The sequence below is a fragment of the Mustela erminea genome, chromosome X, assembly GCF_009829155.1.
Source record: "Mustela erminea isolate mMusErm1 chromosome X, mMusErm1.Pri, whole genome shotgun sequence".
In the NCBI taxonomy this organism is placed as follows: domain Eukaryota; kingdom Metazoa; phylum Chordata; class Mammalia; order Carnivora; family Mustelidae; genus Mustela; species Mustela erminea.
This window is the reverse complement of record NC_045635.1, coordinates 96,182,854-96,200,699: the sequence shown is the minus strand read 5'-3', so window position 1 is coordinate 96,200,699 and position 17,846 is coordinate 96,182,854. Positions and strand designations below refer to the sequence as shown.

The window sequence follows — 17,846 nt, the reverse complement described above, 5'->3', positions numbered from 1 at the left end:
TTGCAAAACAAATATAATATTTTGTCAAAGCCATTTCTATGGGCTATGTTTTTTAGAACTTCATTGCCCCTATTTTTATAAACTAAACAGTTCTCAGAACTGTTCAAGGCACCAGGAGGGAATACTAAGAAACAACCTCTGCTCTCAAGGAATTTAAAATAATCCTTACTTAATATTAAAAATTATATTGAATTTAGGATCTTTTATATCGGTTAATTCTCAGTGTTTATTTACCTGCTTATTTACAGGCTGCTTGTTTAAAGAGCTTTGTCCAGGCTTGAATCCAGAAGGTTTTTGGTACAGTTTTGTATCATTTCCTTCCTCAGTGTTCTTTCTGAATCTTGAGTATCCTTTGAAAAATAATTATTTTCCGTATTTTTCAGAATATGTCAGTAAATTCAACATATCTCTCAGTATTATCTGTGATCTCACTGCTTTAAGGCTATTCACTGGGTTTTGCAAACTTGACATTTCATTAGTCTGATATCATCTGAGAGTCTCACCAAATTCTAGGGAAGTCTTTGCCATACTGTTTCTATTCGCATACCTTAATAAAGAAGTCTTCTTTGTATACAATACCTCAAATTTGTTTTCAAACGCCAACAAAGTTGGGGCATATCTTTTATCTACTAGAAAGAAAAGAGATGGAGAAAAACTGTCTGCTTTGTATTAATCATGTGAATATTTGCCTCAGTTGTCTCCTTTGATTTGGGTGTAAAGATAGCTTAAGAAATAAAAAGATGGATCTCCAAAAGGCCCACAAAGATCAAATTTATGTTTAGTTAGAAACATGAGAATGGGGAGGGGCGTGTGGGTGGCTCAGCCGGTTAAGCATCTGACTCTTGGTTTTGGCTCAGGTCATGATCTCAGGGTTGTGGGCTCGAGCCCCACAATGGGCTATGTGCTCAGAGCAGACTCTGCTTGTCCCTCTCCCTCCACTCCTCCCCGACTGCGTGCTATCTCTCTAAAATAAATTTTAAAAAAAGAAATATGAGAATAGGCCACCTCACCATTCCTAGCAGCTTTGTTCCTATAATAACCACTATCCCTCCTTTTCTCAGAACCCGCTAAGCCACTGAAGGATTCAAACAAGGACTATAATGAAGCTGGGGTGGGGGGCAGGGGATACACAACTGGCAGGGACTTGGAGTAGAATGCACACTGTCAAGATGATTCCAGCCAGCTGACTAAACCATGGAGAGCCTTAATTGTTGGGAAGACTTCTCTACAACGGCAGTCTGCAGCACAGTGTTGTTAAAATATGCAGACTGCAGTGACCCATCGGATTAGAAATACCAAAAAAAGGCTTTCTTCGTGCTCTGTACTCTGCCGTACAGTATTTGTTTTTTCAAAACGGAGAGGCCATGGTGCCCAGATTATTAACCATGCTCTTATACCTCCTGTGTTGCCTCCTAAGGGTGGAACTGGACCAACCAGGCAGGTTTGTGAACAGGTATAAAACATTTGTCATTCTCATCCTGCTCTCCCTTATGGAAGAAACACATATAAATTTTTAAAATTGTTTTCATTTGTCATGGCATAAATACTTACCAACCTTAAATGCCTACAGTTCCAAGAAAAATAAAACTAGCAACATAATGCAACTTTCGAATACATTCCAAGTTTGCGAATTTGCTTACCTAGTTATTCACAAATATTTCAGATTCTTTGCGCTGTTTGATTTTTTGTATACTTTACCTCTTTGCCGGCGATGCCTACGAGCATTTGCTCGCTGTCTTGAAATTGGGTTCTTTTTTTTACGGTTCTGTGTCCCATTCTTTTTTGATTCAGTGTTTTTACTTTCTAACTTTTTAAGGATTATAATGTCATCTGTATTAGGAAACACATGAAAAACAAAGACAATAGAAAAAGCCAAGTTACAGCATGTCTCAAGTGAATAATCTATATTCTACCTCATCATATTTCAGAACACTGTAAAAATTGGTAGCCCTGAAAAATGATAACAGCATAATAATAATTAACTTGTAAAACCATAACAAAGACCAAACAATGCAGACATTTTACGGTTAGATCTCCAGAGCAATAAAGAGAAAGATTCCTGTTAAATAGATTTATAATAACTTCATTCCTGAAAAAATAAAATACTTTCAGGGTATCTGGTGGCTTGGTCGGTTAAATGCCTGCCTTCAGCTCAGGTCATGATCCTGGGGTCCTGGGATCAAGTCCAACATGGGGTTCCCTGCTCAGCAGGGAGTCTGCTTTTCCCTCTCCCTCTGCTCCTCCCCCTGCTCATGCTCTTGCATGTGCATGATCTCTCTCCCTCTCGTTCGCAAAAATTAAATAAATAAATGAATAAAATAAAATAAAATACTTTCAGAGTAAAGTAGCCTAAAGGGGAAATCATTTAAATAGATGATTTTACTAAACGTTGTAGTTTCAGAGAAACATAGAGCAATTGTGTCATTCCTGATGAAACGTTAAGTGCTAGACAATTAGTTGAATTTATTTTTGTGAACTGCAAGAAAGTTATGATGATGATGCAGTGGTGATGGACATTCAGAGGAGATACCAAAGAGGCAAGGAAGTTAAGATTAGTATAGTAGCAGGAAGCAATCAGACTTTACTTCGTAGTCAGGCATGTTTTCATATACTCATGCAGAGAGCACTTACATGGCATGAACTGAAAGATGAGAGACAGGTACAACCTACTTTAAAACACCTCTCCTAACATCTGGGATGGGAAGATTTAACGGTGGGATGTTCTATCAATGGATGAAAGCTCACTTAGGTCAAGGGACCCTTCAAGATAAGCACAAGCTAGGTATTTGGAAAGAGCTAGGAATACTAGAAGAGAGAGGGGGAGCTGGGAAGGGTACAAAAGAGGAGACAGTTGTACACCAGAGATTAACTAATTCCTTCATTATTTTGCTTTTTACTAGTCCTGCCTCAGGTTCTCCAAAAATCTTGAAATGGCTGGTGTCTTCAAACCTGAAAGTCAGGGTAAATCTCAAATCAGTTGAGTACCATTTCCTGACAAGCCCATTTTAAGCCTTTGTTCTTTCTGCCTGTTGGCAGCCAATGGTTATAACATCTTGCAAAGACATAGCCTTTAACATTCTGTTTTTTGTATTCCTTCTGCATTGTGTTACCTTCTCATTTTTCCCCTCTATTCCTTCCCCTGTATTTGATGTTTAAAATCTGTACAAATCTCTATACAGGGTTCTTCCTCATTACAGTATAAGAGAGTTCTGATTACTGTATAATAAGAACATCTTTCAGGATGTTATTTTGTATAATGAATTTGAAAAAGAATTGAAAGGAAAATGCTATTTTAATAAGAATATCATGTTTAAAGGGAGGGTCACTAGCCCAGGTGCTGCTGGGTGCTGGGACAGTGAAGGTTTTTTAAGCTCCAACCCCTCCTCCTCGTCAGCCCTGAAATGATGGCCAAGCAGACTTGTGGGTGAGATGCGTGACTTCTGAAATAGGAGAGCAAAACCTCAGAGAGGAGAATGAGGAGCAAGATCCTCCCTGAGTCAATGGTTTCACAAGGCCATGAAGCCATGAGGGAGTGCTCCGGGACCAGTCCGTCCTGTGGTCCTCACGGACAATTTTCAGTGACTTCATTTTCCTCACTTCTGAGTCACCCAAAATAAGGCAAGCTCCGTCTTAGAATCCCATGAGGATTAAGTAATTTGGAAAATGTCTTGGGCTAATGCAAGATACAGCTACAGTTGAGAAACATCAACCCAGTACCTTGTTGCAGGGACGGCTGAATGGATAAACCAGGTGGGTTCCTAAGAACACCTTTAAGTTGGATAGTATTTGAAAGTTTATAAAGCGTTTCCATATAAAAGCTCTTGGCATAGTACCGGCATATGTGTGACACTCAATAAATGAGAAAATAAATGAACAGATGTTTATCAAGGGTCTCATATATCTGAGGTAGTGCACCCCCACCCTTAAAGGGCAGCAGAGATTATCCTCACTTTTTAAAGAAGGAAATAGACTTACATGACTTTTTCTTTTTTTTCTTTTTGAAGATTTTCTTTCATTTATTTATTTATTTATTTATTTGACACAGAGAGAGGCAGAGTACAAGCAGGGAGAGCAGCAGGCAGAGGGAGAGGAGAAGTTGGGCCCCCTATGGAGCAGTGAGCCTGACTTGGGACTCAATCCCAGGACCCCAGGATCATGGTCTGAGTCAGTCAGTTAAGCATCTGGTATCAACTCAGGTCATGATCCCAGGGTCCTGGGATAGAGCACTGAGTTGGAGTTGGAGCTGGAGTTGGTTTCTGGCCCCTTGCTCATCAGGGAGTCTGCTTCTCCCTCCCTCAGCCCCTCCCTTCTGCTTATACATTCTCTCTCTCTCAAATAAATAAAATCTTAAAAACAAAACAAACAAAAAAACCTCTTGGCTACCCCAAGAATGAGGAGAGCAACACCTAGGCTAGTAACCTCCATTTGAATTAATATTCTTATTAAAATAGCATTCTCCTTTCAATTGTTTCCAATTAATTGCACATCAAGTTTAGCACTCAGGTAGTATAAGGCTACTTCTAACACAGTTATTTGAGCACTCATTTTGCCCTGTCCCCTTTACAACCTTTCTCAGGCTTGTTGGGAACCATAGAGTGCCATGGGAGAGCTATGGTGAGACTCTGGGCAGTGGCCACATTTGCACAATAGGACTGAAGTCGATTGGTCTTTCCAACCAATCACCTTGCAACTCACATAAGCCTTTTTAATTCATGAGGGAAATATATATAACATGGCTCTAGAAACACCAAGCTTCCTCCTCTCCCATAAGCAAATCTGTCTCAGTTTACTTTGTGCTTATAGATAACATTATAAAGACTTCAGTCTTAGTGTCACTCTGACAGTGCCACATTAATGCCACAGGATTTTTTGAATCCTTTCCTTTTGAGTATATTAGTACATGGAAGCATTTTCCCATCACAATCTGACCCAACCCAAATATCATACAACTCCCTAGTACTATGAATGAACAAATGACCGGGGGAAAAAATTAGTGAACAGTGGAGTACAATAGGAAGCAAAATGTTGTACATTTCAGGCAAGATTTTTTTTTTAAATAATAATTGCCATTTCCAAACAGGCTTTGCAGAGATTAACTGTCATTGTTCACATTCAACCAATAGGTATAGGTTTCATATCTGTTACGTGACTAACAGCATCAAGATATTTTCACTTAGAGTAATTATTCTAGAAGAGAGAAGGTAGAAATAAACTATGATATCCATCCAAATCTACAAACAGGAGACTCTCTGGGTGAAAAATACATTATTTTCTCACCTATTTAGCCTTATCCAAGGCTTTTTATGACCTTAAGTCTTTTTTGTTTTGTTTTGTTTTGTTTTGTTACATTTGGAGCGAGCACAGGCAGGCAGAGTGGCAGGCAGAGGCAGAGGGAGAAGCAGGCTCCCTGCCAAGCAAGGAATCCGATGTGGGACTCGATCCCAGGACTCTGGGATCATGACCTGAGCCGAAGGCAGCTGCTTAACCAACTGAGCCACCCAGGTGTCCCTATGACCTTAAGTCTTTTGTGATGGCACTGACATTTACATTTTCATAAAAATAGTCACTGCTTTCACCAATTTAGCTTCATAAGTGATAATACAGGCTTTTCTTTAAAATATCAGCAGCCCTGGGACACCTGAGTGGCTCAGTGCGTTAAGCATCTCACTCTTGGTTTCAGCTCAGGTCATGATCTCATGGGTCCTGAAATCAAGCCCCATGTCCCTTGAGCTCCACTCTCAGTGGGGAGTCTGGTTAAAGATTCTATCCCTCTGCCCTTTCTCTCATTTGCATTTTCTCTCTCTCCCCCCCTTCCCCAAAATAAACAAATCTTTAAAATATCAGCAGTGCTGTAATATGGGTTCGGGTTTAATGACCAAGCTCATAGCTGCTATATAAAATTCACTTAACTAGGGGCGCCTGGGTGGCTCAGTAGGTTAAGCCTCTGCCTTCAGCTCAGGTCATGATCTCAGGGTCCTGGGATCGGGCCCTACATAGGGCTCTCTGCTCAGCAGGGAGCCTGCTTCCCCCTCCCTCTCCGCCTACTTGTGATTCCTCTCTCTCTGTTTATCTCTCTCTATTTATCTCTCTCAAATAAATAAATAAAATCTTTTAAAAAAAAAATTCACTTAACTAATAGGAAATTCAACTTTGGCTTTGGTATTTTTCCATTTTTGTTATATTTTCCCACAATTAAACTTCATGTCAAAGGGCTCACTCGTGCAAGGGAAGACAAGCACACCAAAGTAGAATGCAGGAAACACAGACAGAACATAGCAGGAATTTGTTCTGACAATCTATAACACACGTAAATGAAACTGCTTAAAAGCTGAAAAGGACATCATCAGTATGTTTTAGGCTTGAAAATAATCATCCACATGTATGTTTCATTTAAACTGCCCCCTACGGTGCCTGGGTGACTCAGTCAGTTAAGCATCTGCCTTCTGCTCAGGTCATGATCCCAGGGACTGGGGATCCAGTCCCACATCAGGCTCCCTGCTCAGCAAGGAGTTTGCTTCTTCCTCTAGCCCTCCCCCTGCTTGTGCACATGCTCTCTCTCTCTATTTCAAAATAAATAATATTTTAAAAAGAATAAAATAAACTGCATCCAAAAAAACCCCCCAAAACTGCCTCCTACATCAGCTTTCCTGAAATATGACTAAAAGACCACATTTACTAAAATATAAAGGTAAAAAGAAGTCCAGAATCAACTTGAAACTGCAATGGAAACAACTGAGTGGAAAAGCAATTATCCCTTATTTCATAAATGAGAAAATTGTGGCCCAAAGAGAGGAAACAATGGCAGAACTGGGATTAGAACAGAGATCTGCTCAACACAAAGGGTTTTTAAAGTCATGCTGAGAGGGAGAGGAGTCAAGATGGCGGAGGAGTAGCAGACTGAGATGACATCAGGTCACAGGAGTTCAGCTAGAGAGTTAAATCAAACAGGCGATCGAAGAGAAGAGCAGCAATTCTAGAAACAGAAAATCGACCGTTTTCTGAAAGGTAGGATGTGCGAAGAAGTGAATCCAAAGATAGACAGGGTGGGGCGGAGGCTGGCAAGCAGTGGAGCAATGGAGCACAAAATTGGAACTTTTAAAAGTCTGCTCCACTGAGGGACATTGCTCTGGAGGCTAAGCGGGGGTGGAGTCCTCACGGGGACAGCGTGGTCTCAGGTCCAGTGGGGTCACAGAAGGATCAGGGCTGTCTCAGTGTAACAGAGCTCACAGGTATCAGAGCGGGGAAGCCAGCTACAGAGATGGAGCCAAAGAGTGAGCTCTCAGCTTGGGGATACCTTAAACTGTAATCCGCGGCACACTGAGACCACTGCTCTTTGAGCAGGGACCCCACAAGTGGCAGATTCGGGGAGACTCACCTTCCTTCTCTGGAGGCAGGAATCTGCTGGGTTTGGAGACTCCAAATGGGACTGTGTGCCCGAGACAGAAACCTTTGGTCATAGGCCGGGTGAGCTCAGAGCTCAGCCAGAGACCAGAGAGACGGGAGTGATTAAGTGCTTTTTTCTAAGGGTGCATGGAGGAGTGGGACCCCGAGCTCTCGGCTCCTCCAGGCAGGAGACTGAGAGGCCGCCATTTTCATTCCTGTCCTTCAGAGCTTTATGGAAAGTGTTCAGAGAACAAAAGCTCCTGGGAGGGAACCTGAGCAGATTACTTAGCTCGGCCCCTGGCAAGAGCGGTGCAATTCCACCTCAGGCAAAGACATCTGAGAATCACTACAACAGATCCCTCCTGCAGAAGATCAGCAAGAACATCCAGCCAAGACCAAGCTCACTGATCAAGGACAACAGCAGAATTCCAGAGGAGGGGGAAGCAAAGCATGGAATTCATGGCTTTCTCCCCATGATTCTTTAGTCTTGCAAAGTTAATTAAAATTTTTTAATTTAAATATTTTTAAATTTAAAGCAGAGAGAGGAAGGGAAGCAGGCTCCCTGTGGAGCAGAGACCCGATGCAGGGCTCCATCCCAGGTCCCTGGGATCAGGACCAGAGCTGAAGGCAGGGGCTTTAACCCACTGAGCAAGCCAGGCACCCCTCATCTTTCCTCTTAATGTTTTTTAACTAGTGTATCGTAACAATATCTTTCTTTAAAAATCTATTTAAACCTTCATTATTTTAGTCATATTTTATCCTTCATTGTAACTAACTTTATTTTTTGAATACATATAGGGTTTTTTCTTCTAAAAAATTTTTGGGATACAATTTCTTCTAATAGATCAAAGTATACCCTTAATTTAGCACAGGGCTTTGTTCTATTCTCCAGCCTGAGAAAATTCTCCCCACTTTCTTTTCTTTCTTTTTCCAACCAACTTATCTTAACAATTCCTTTTTTTTAGAATTTTTTTTTAATTTTCATGCTTATAGTCATAATCCATCCCTTCATCGTATTTACCTTTATTTTTGTATATATATACGTTTTTCCCTCTTTAAAAAATTTTGGGAGGTAGTTTCTTCTAAAAATGTTGGGAGGTAGTTTCTTCTATTACACCCAAAATCAAGTGGGTGGCTCTGTTCTATTCACCATTCTAATATATATATTTTTTTTTAATTAAAAAAAATTTTTTTAATTTCTTTTTACTGATTTTCTTCTCCCCCCGATTTGGGGTCTCTTCTGATTTGTTTAGCATACATTTTTTTGGGGTCTTTGCCACCCTTTTAGTATTTTATTCTCTCGTTCATATATTCTTATCTGAATAAAATGACAAGAGGGAAAAACTCACCACAAATAAAAAAAGAACAAGAGGCAGTACCGAAGGCCAGGGACCTAATCAATATGGATATTGGTAATATGTCTGATCAAGAGTTCAGAATGACAATTCTCAAGGTGCTAGCTGGGCTCGAAAAAGGCATGGAAGATATTACAGAAACCCTGTCTGGAGAAATAAAAGCCCTTTCTGGAGAAATAAAAAAACTAAAATCTAACCAAGCTGAAATCAAAAAAGCTATTAATGAGGTGCAACCAAAAATGGAGATTCTTACTGCTAGGATTAATGAGGCAGAAGACAGAATTAGTGATATAGAAGACCAAATGGCAAAGAATAAAGAAGCTGAGCAAAGGAGGGACAAACAACTACTGGACCACAAGGGAAGAATTCAAGAGATAAGTGATACTATAAGACGAAACAATATTAGAATAATTGGGGTTCCAGAAGAAGAAGAAAGAGAGAGGGGGCAGAAGGTATATTGGAGCAAATTATTGTAGAAATTTTCCTAATATGGCAAGGGGAACAAGCATCAAAATCCAGGAGGCACAGAGAACCCCTTAAAATCAATAAAAATAGGTCTACACCCCATCATCTAAGAGTGAAACTTACAAGTCTTAGTGACAAAGAGAAAATCCTGAAAGCAGCCTGGTACAAGAGGTCTGTAACATACAGTGGTAAAAATATTAGATTGGCAGCAGACTTATCCACAGAGACCTGGCAGGCCAGAAAGAACTGGCATGATATATTCAGAGCACAAAATGAGAAAAACATGCAGCCGAGAATACTATATCCAGCAAGGCTATCGTTGAAAATAGAAAGAGAGATAAAAAGCTTCCAGAACAAACAAAAACTAAAAGAATTTGTAAACACCAAACCAGCCCTAGAAGAAATATTGAAAGGGGTTTTTTAGGCAAAGAGATAGCCTAAAAGTAGTAGACCAGAAAGGACAGAGACAATATACAGTAGCAGTCAGCTTACAGGCAATACAATGGCACTAAATTCATATCTTTCAATAGTTACCCTGAATGTAAATGGGCTAAATGCCCCAATCAAAAGATGCAGGGTATCAGAATGGATAATAAGTAAAATAAAGTAAAATAAAATAAATAAAATAAAAATAAAAAATAAGACCCATCAATATGCTGTCTACAAGAAACTCATTTTAGACCCCAAAACACCTCCAGATTTAAAGTGAGTGGGTAGAAACCCATTTACCATGCTAATGGACATCAAAAGAAAGCTGGGGTAGCAATCTTTATATCAGATAAATTAGATTTTAAGCCAAAGACTATAATAAGAGATGAGGAAGAACACTATATCATACTCAAAGGATCTGTCCAACAAGAAGACTAACAATTTTAAATATCTATGCCCCTAACATGGGAGCAGCCAACTATATAAACCAATTAATAATAAAATCAAAGTAACACATTGACAATAATACAGTAATAGTAAGGGACTTTAACACTCCCCTCACTGAAACAGAGAGATCATCCAAGCAAAAGATCAGCAAAGAAATAGAGGCCTTAAATGACACACTGGACCAGATGGACATCACAGATATATTCAGAACGTTCCATCCTTAAGCAACAGAATACACAATCTTCTCTAGTGCACATGGAACATTCTCCAGAATAGATCACATCCTGGATCACAAATCAGGTCTCAACCGGTACCAAAAGATTGGGATCATTCCCTGCATTATTTTCAGAGCACAATGCTCTGAAGCTAAAACTCAATCACAAGAGGAAAGCTGGAAAGAACCCAAATACACAGAGGCTAGAGAATGAATGGATCAATCAGGAAATTAAAGAATTGAAAAAAAAATCATGGAAACAAATGATAATGAAAACACAACTGTTCAAAATCTGTGGGACACAGCAAGACAGTCCTGAGAGGAAAATATATAGCAATACAAGCCTTTCTCAAGAAATAAGAAAGGTCTCAAATACACAACCTAACCCTACACTTAAAGGAGCTGGAGAAAGAATAGCAAAAAAAAAAAAACCTAAACCCAGCAGGAGGAGAGAAATAATAAAGATCAGAGCAGAAATCAATGAAATAGAAACCAAAACAACAACAACAACAACAAAAAAAAAAACAGTAGAACACATCAATGAAACTAGGAGCTGGTTCTTTGAAAGAATTAATAAGATTGATAAACCCCTGTCAGACTTATCAAAAAGAAAAGAGAAAGGACTCAAATAAATAAAATCATGAATGAAAGAGAAGAGATTACAACCAACACCAAAGAAATACAAACAATTACAAGAACATATTATGAGCAACTATATGCCCACAAATTTGACAATCTGGAAGAAATGGATGCATTCCTTGAGACATATAAACTACCAAAACAGAACCAGGAAAAATAGAAAACCTGAACAGACCCATAACCAGTAAGGAGATTGAAACAGTCATCAAAAATCTCCCAACAGGGGTGCCTGGGTGGCTCAGTGGATTAAGTCTCTGCCTTCAGCTCAGGTCATGATCTCAGGGTCCTGAGTTCGAGGCCCACATCGGGCTCTCTGCTCAGCAGGGAATCTGCTTCTCCCCTCTCTCTCTGCCTGCCTCTCTGCCTACTTGTGATCTCTCTCTGTGTATCAAATAAATAAATAAAATCTCTTAAAAAAAAAATCTCCCAACAAACAGAAGCCCAGGGCCAGACAGCTTCCCAGGGGAATTCTACCAAACATTTACAAAAGAATTAATACATATTCTCCCAAAACTGTTCCAAAAAATAGAAATGGAATGAAAACTTCCAAACTCATTTTATGAGGCCAGCATTACCTTGATCCCAAAACCAGACAAAGACTCCATCAAAAGGAGAATTACAGACCAATATCCTTGATAAACACAGATGCGAAAATTCTCACCAAAATACTAGCCAATAGGATCCAACAGTACATTAAAAAGATTATTCACCGTGATCAAGTGGGATTTATTCCAGGGCTACAAGGTTGGTTCAACATCTGCAAATCAATCAATGTGATACAATACATTAATAAAAGAAAAAGAACCACATGATATTCTCAATAGATGCTGAAAAAGCATTTGACAAAGTACAGCATCCTTTCTTGATCAGAACACTTCAAAGTGTAGGGATAGAGGGTAAATAACTCAATATCATCAAAGCCATCTATGAAAAACCCACAGCAAATATCATTCTTAATGGAGAAAAACTGAGAGCTTTTCCACTAAGGTCAGGAACACGGCAGAGATGTCCATTATCACCACGCTATTGAACATAGTACTGGAAGTCCTAGCCTCAGCAATCAGACAACAAAAAGAAATTCAAGGCATTCAAATCGGCAAAGAAGAAGTCAAACTATCACTCTTTGCAGATGACATGATACTTTATGTGGAAAACCCAAAAGAATCCACTCTAAATCTGCTAGAACTTGTACAGGAATTCAGTAAAGTGTCAGGATATAAAGATCAATACACAGAAATCAGTTGCATTTCTATACACCAACAAGACAGAAGAAAGAGAAGAAAGTCAATCCCATTTACAATTATATCCAAAACCAGAAGATACCTAGGAATGAACCTAACCAAAGAGGGAAAGAATCTGTACTCAGAAAACTATAAAGTACTCATGAAAGAAATTGAGGAAGACACAAAGAAAAATACATAGAAATACATAGAAAAATGTTCGATGCTCATGGATTGGAAGAAAAAATATTGGGAAAATGCCTATGCTACCTAAAGCAATCTACACATATAATGCAATCCCTATCAAAATACCATCTATTTTTTTTCAAAGAAATGGAACAAATAATCCTAAAATATATATGGAACCAGAATGGACCTCGAATAGCCAGAGAAATGTTGAAAAAGAAAGCCAAAGTGTCCAATGGAAAAAAGACACTCTCTTCAACAAATGGTGCTGGGAAAGTTGGACAGCCACATGCAGAAAAATGAAAACTGGACCATTTCCTTATACCACACACAAAATAGACTCAAAATGGATGAAAGACCTCAATGTGAGAAAGGAATCCATCAAAATCCTTGAGGAGAACACAGGCAGCAACTTCTTTGACCTCAGCCACAACAATTTCTTCCTAGAAACATCACCAAGGCAAGGGAAGCAAGGGCAAAAATAACTATTTGGACTTCATCAAGAACAAAAGCTTTTGCACAGCAAAAGAAACAGTCAACAAAACCCAAAGGCAACTGACAGAATGGGAGAAGATATTTGCAAATGACATATTAGATAAAGGACTAGTATTCAAAATCTATAAAGAACTTATCCAACTTGACACCCAAAGAACAAATAATCCAATCAAGAAATGGGCAGAAGACATGAACAAACATTTCTGAAAAGACATCCAGATGGCCAACAGAAACATGAAAAAGTGCTCCACATCACTCAGCTTCAGGGAAACACTAATCAAAACCACAATGAGATGCCATCTCACACCAGTCAGAGTGGCTAAAATTAACCAGTCAGGAAAGGACAGATGCTGGTGAGGATGTGGAGAAAGGGGAACCCTCCTACACACTGTTGGTGGGAATGCAAGCTGGTGCAGCTACTTTGGAAAACAGCATGGAGGTTCCTCAAAAAGTTGAAAATAGAGCTACCTTACGACCCAGCAATTGCACTACTAGGTATTTACCCTAAAGATACAAACGTGGTGCTCTGAAGGGGCACGTGCACCTGAATGTTTATAGCAGAAATGTCCACAATAGCCAAACTATGGAAAGATCCTAGATGTCCATCAACAGATGAAGGATAGAGAAGATGTGGTATAGATATACAATGGAATACTATGCAGCCATCAAAAGAAATGAAATCTTGCCATTTGCGATGATGTGGATGGAACTGGAGGGTATTACGCTGAGCAAAATATGTCAATCAGTGAAAGACAATTATCATAAGATCTCCCTGATATGAGGAATTTGAGAGGCAAAGTGAGGGGTTTGGGGATAGCGAAGGAGAAAAATAAAACGAGATGGGATCAGAGGGAGACAAACCATAAGAGACTCTTAATCTCACAAAGCAAACTGGGGGTTCCCAGGGGAAGGGGAGTATGGAGAGGGTGGTTGGGTTATGGACATTGGGGAGGGTATGTGCTATGGTGAGTGCTATGAAGTGTGTAAGCCTGACGATTCACAGACCTGTACCCCTGGAGCTAATAATACATTATAAGTTGATTTTAAAAATAAACAAAAAGATTACAGTTAAAAAAAATAAAGTCATGCTAAGATTTTTCTTTTCTTTTCTTTTCTTTTTAAGATTTTATTTATTTTTTGACAGAGAGAGAGAACACAAGCAAGGTAATGGGCAGGCAGAGGCAGAGGAAGAAGCAGGCTCTGCACCGTGCAAGTAGCCCCATATGGGATTTGATCCCAGGACCCTGGGATTATGACCTGAGCCTGAGGCAGAAGCCCAACTGACTGAGCCACCCACTCACCCCAATGCTAAAATTTTTCAACATTTTTTGTATCCTATAGTTCAGGTAGTTCTGTACCCTGACTGTGCATCAGAATCACCTGGAGAGATTTATTTTAAAATACTGAGTCCCTATGCAAGATTATGACTCAGTAGTACTAGAATGGGACTCAAGTATTTGTTTTTTAAGAGTCTTCCAAGGAAGTCTGATGTTGAGCCCAAACTGCCCAGCAACCCTGTGAGCCAATGAAGAACTTCAAAGAGAATATAAGTGAAATTATGGTGAATTGATGGTTTGGGAAATAGCCATTTATGATCGGTAGTAAATTGTAGAATAATGTCCGATGACAAAAAGGAAAACTAGGGGCATCTGGGTGGCTCAGTCAGTTAAACATCTGCTTTTGGCTCAGGTTATGATCCCCGGGTCCTGGCTCCTTGCTCAGCTGGGAGCCTGCTTCTCCCTCTGCTCCTAACCCCTGCTCATGTGCTCTCTCCCTCACAAATTAATAAATAAAAATCTGTAAAAAAAAAAAAAAAAGAAAGAAAACTAATTATTTTGGGGTAGGCAGAAGGATGACAATAGTCTAAGCAGGTAGAGATCAAAGTTTATCCTAAGGTAGCGCCAGGGGGAAATGTAAAAGAGAAACAAGAAGTCCTCTCCCCATTCACCTCAGATGCAACGGGAGGGGTCTCCACAGAGTCACCCTCTTCTACTCATCGGCTTGCAAGCACAAAGCTCTTCCCCAGAGTTCACACTATTCTCCCTGATCCACCATTTACCAAAGATAACTCCTCAAGCCACCAAGCAAATGAGGCTCTATTGAGAAGGGAGAAGAACCCATTAAGAGATGTTCTTAGGGGCACCTGGGTGGCTCAGCTGGTTAAGCAACTGCCTTCAGTTCAGGTCATGATCCTGGGGTCCCCGGATCGAGTCCCACATCAGACTCCCTGCTGAGCAGGGAGTCTGCTTCTCCCTCTGACGCTCTCCCCTCTCATGCTCTCTCTCTCTCACTCTCTCTCTCTCTCTCAAATAAATAAATAAAATCTTTAAAAAAAGAGAGAGATGTTCCTAGAACTATAGTAAGGAAGTGGTCTTCCTAGAATTCTGTTTCACTCTGAAAAACATTATTGCATAACATATTATAAACAGTTGTTGCAATCCGAATAGTCCTGAATAGACTTCTGTGCACTGCCCTAGAATCCCACTCACCCTTTATATTATTATTTCTACAGGAAATTCTTTCTGCATCCAACAAATGGCATACAAATGAGGTACTGGAGCACAACACTTTGCCAGCTGGGAATGGCCTATATATGATTAAGTACCAACTGAATAACACAGAGACAGAATACTCCAAGTCTGCAGAGAAAATACAGACTACTGTGGACTGGAACAGCTGGAACATCTTTGTGGCAGAGACAGGTAAGGATAGGACCTGAAACAGGGGAAAGACCCCAACACTGGAAAAAAGAAACAATGCAAGAAAAGGCTTGGAGCCAGGAATTAATACAGTATGTTCAGGGAGAAGATCAGCTTGGCTAGAATGGAAGATTAGTGCTGGAGAGTTACGGGGGAGAGGTTAGATAGACAAGGGAGATGATGAAAAGCTTTGAGTATCAAAACACCTGGGTGGCTCAGTCAGTTAAGCACCCGGCTTTGGGTCAGGTCATGATCTCAGGGTTGTGGGATGGAGCTTGGGATGGAACCCAGGATGGAGCCTGGCATCCAGCCTGGTGTCGGGCTTCACACTCAGCAGGGAGTTTGCTGAAATTTCTCTTCCTCTCCCCATGCCCCTCTCCCCACTCATGTGTTTTCTCTCTCTCTCTCTCTCTCAAGTAAATAAAGAAATATTAGAAAGAAAGAAAGAAAGAAAAAAAGAAAGAAAGAAAGAAAGAAAGGCAGGCCGGCCTTGGGTATCAGTATCTGAATGTACAGTAAGGGATAGGAACTAAGGCACATGTAGTGAGAGTTATGGATGAGGGTGAGGGGAGAACCCCATAGAACCTCAAGCAGTGCCGTCTCAATCTGTCAAATAATAAGCACTTACTGAGAGCATTCTATGTGCTTGGCAATATGCTAGGTGTTATCTGAAATCAGGAAAGTTATCAATGCTTTTATTTTTTTTTTTAAGATTTCATTTATTTGAGAGAGAGAGAGAGCACAGAGGGAGAGGGAGAGGGAGAAGCAGACTCCCTCCTGAGCCGAGAACCTGATGTGAGGCTCGATCCCAAGACTCTGAGATCATGACCTGAGCCAAAGGCAGATGTTTAGCCGACTGAGCTATCCAGGTGCCCCAGTGCTTTTTAAATAATAGAGAGGGGACCTCTGGATGGCTCAGTCAGAGGAATGCATGACTCTTAATCACAAGATCGTGACTTTGAACCTCACGACAGGTATAGAGATTACTTAAACAAATAAAAACTTTTAAAAATTATAAAGAACTGATATTATCACTGCACAGCCATTTGAAAGGAAACTGCCTTCTTTTCTGTGATCCAATAATTTTAATTTCATTTGACTGTGTTTAGAGACTAAGTCCACATTTTAAAGGCAACTTGTTTTAGCAAAAGCTGGAAAGCTGCTTAGGCTACAAAAGGAAGGTAGTCAAAGAAAAGGTAAATGCTACGCGTATTTAAATATAACATTACATCTTTAAAAGCAAATGTGTTTGGTATATTCCGAAGTGCAACTGTGCATGGCTCCCAATCAAGTAGAAAAGCTTTATATAATACAGATCTTTTATCTCACCTCTTGCCAAATGCTAACTATTCCATTTCTCTTCGCACTTGACACCAATGTGGCGTCACCTCAGGACAGGCTTGTATGGCATAGTACCTGCCTAAACTATTGCATGATGCAAATATGAGTATCTAAGATACAAACTGTGATTAAAGTCAAGCGAGTAGGAAATTTTAATCTGAAAAGTACTTCCGATTCAAAAAGGAGAGAAGAAATACATTTTAGTTTTTAATCTTGAACGTCCACCCTTATGCCGGATTTTCTAGAAATAAACCTAGTGCAATTTCATAAATACTTCATATTAAATTAACCAATGTTCAAATTGAGATATAATTGGAAGAAAAATGGTATTAGGAAAATGTATCTATGCCCCAATACAGAAATGTACCATGAGACTAAAAAAAAAAAAAAAGACAACAACAACAAATAAACAAAAACCTCTGGTATAGCCTCAGTGACTCAGTGAAAGTATCAATAAATTGAACAATGACATTCTTTTAATTCTTTTTCTAAATGGTTTCTTATTTGACTTTAGGGACAAGAGAGTCCATATAGTGCCCGTGCAGCTCTGAAATTCTATTAAGAAGGGGTGCCTGGGTGGCTCAGTCACTCAGCTCAGGTCATGATCTCCAAGTACTGGGTTCAAGCCCCCCATCATCGGGCTCCCTGCTCAGCGGGGAGCCTATTTCTCCTCTCCCTCTGCCTCTCCCCCTGCTTGTGCTCTCTCTGTCTGTCTCTCAAATGAATAAATAAAATCTTGAAAGAAAGAAAGAAAGAAAGAAAGAAAGAAAGAAAGAAAGAAAGAAAGAAAGAAAAACAATTTTTTTTAAAGTTTCAATTATACATTATTTTAACCCCTGGACTTCATAACTCCAAGAGACCACCATTTCATTTGTTGCATTATAATGATGAAATTGCACAAGAATATACATTATACATGTAGAAAGCAAAGATCTTATCAGCTACGATTTAGAGATGAAATCCAATTGCTGCT

At 39.8% G+C, this 17,846-nt stretch overlaps 1 protein-coding gene across 1 annotated transcript in view; it reads right to left on the bottom strand.

Annotated features, from left to right (window-relative positions):
• The window catches only part of LUZP4 (leucine zipper protein 4), a 43,308-nt gene that overhangs the window by 18,432 nt on the left and 7,030 nt on the right, over positions 1 to 17,846 (bottom strand). The window contains exons 2-3 of the mRNA XM_032331756.1: positions 1,699 to 1,830; positions 235 to 350 (exon numbers count right to left, since the gene is read on the bottom strand). Of these exons, the coding sequence (XP_032187647.1) occupies positions 235 to 350; positions 1,699 to 1,830 (248 nt within the window). The remainder of the gene's footprint in view (positions 1 to 234; positions 351 to 1,698; positions 1,831 to 17,846) is intronic.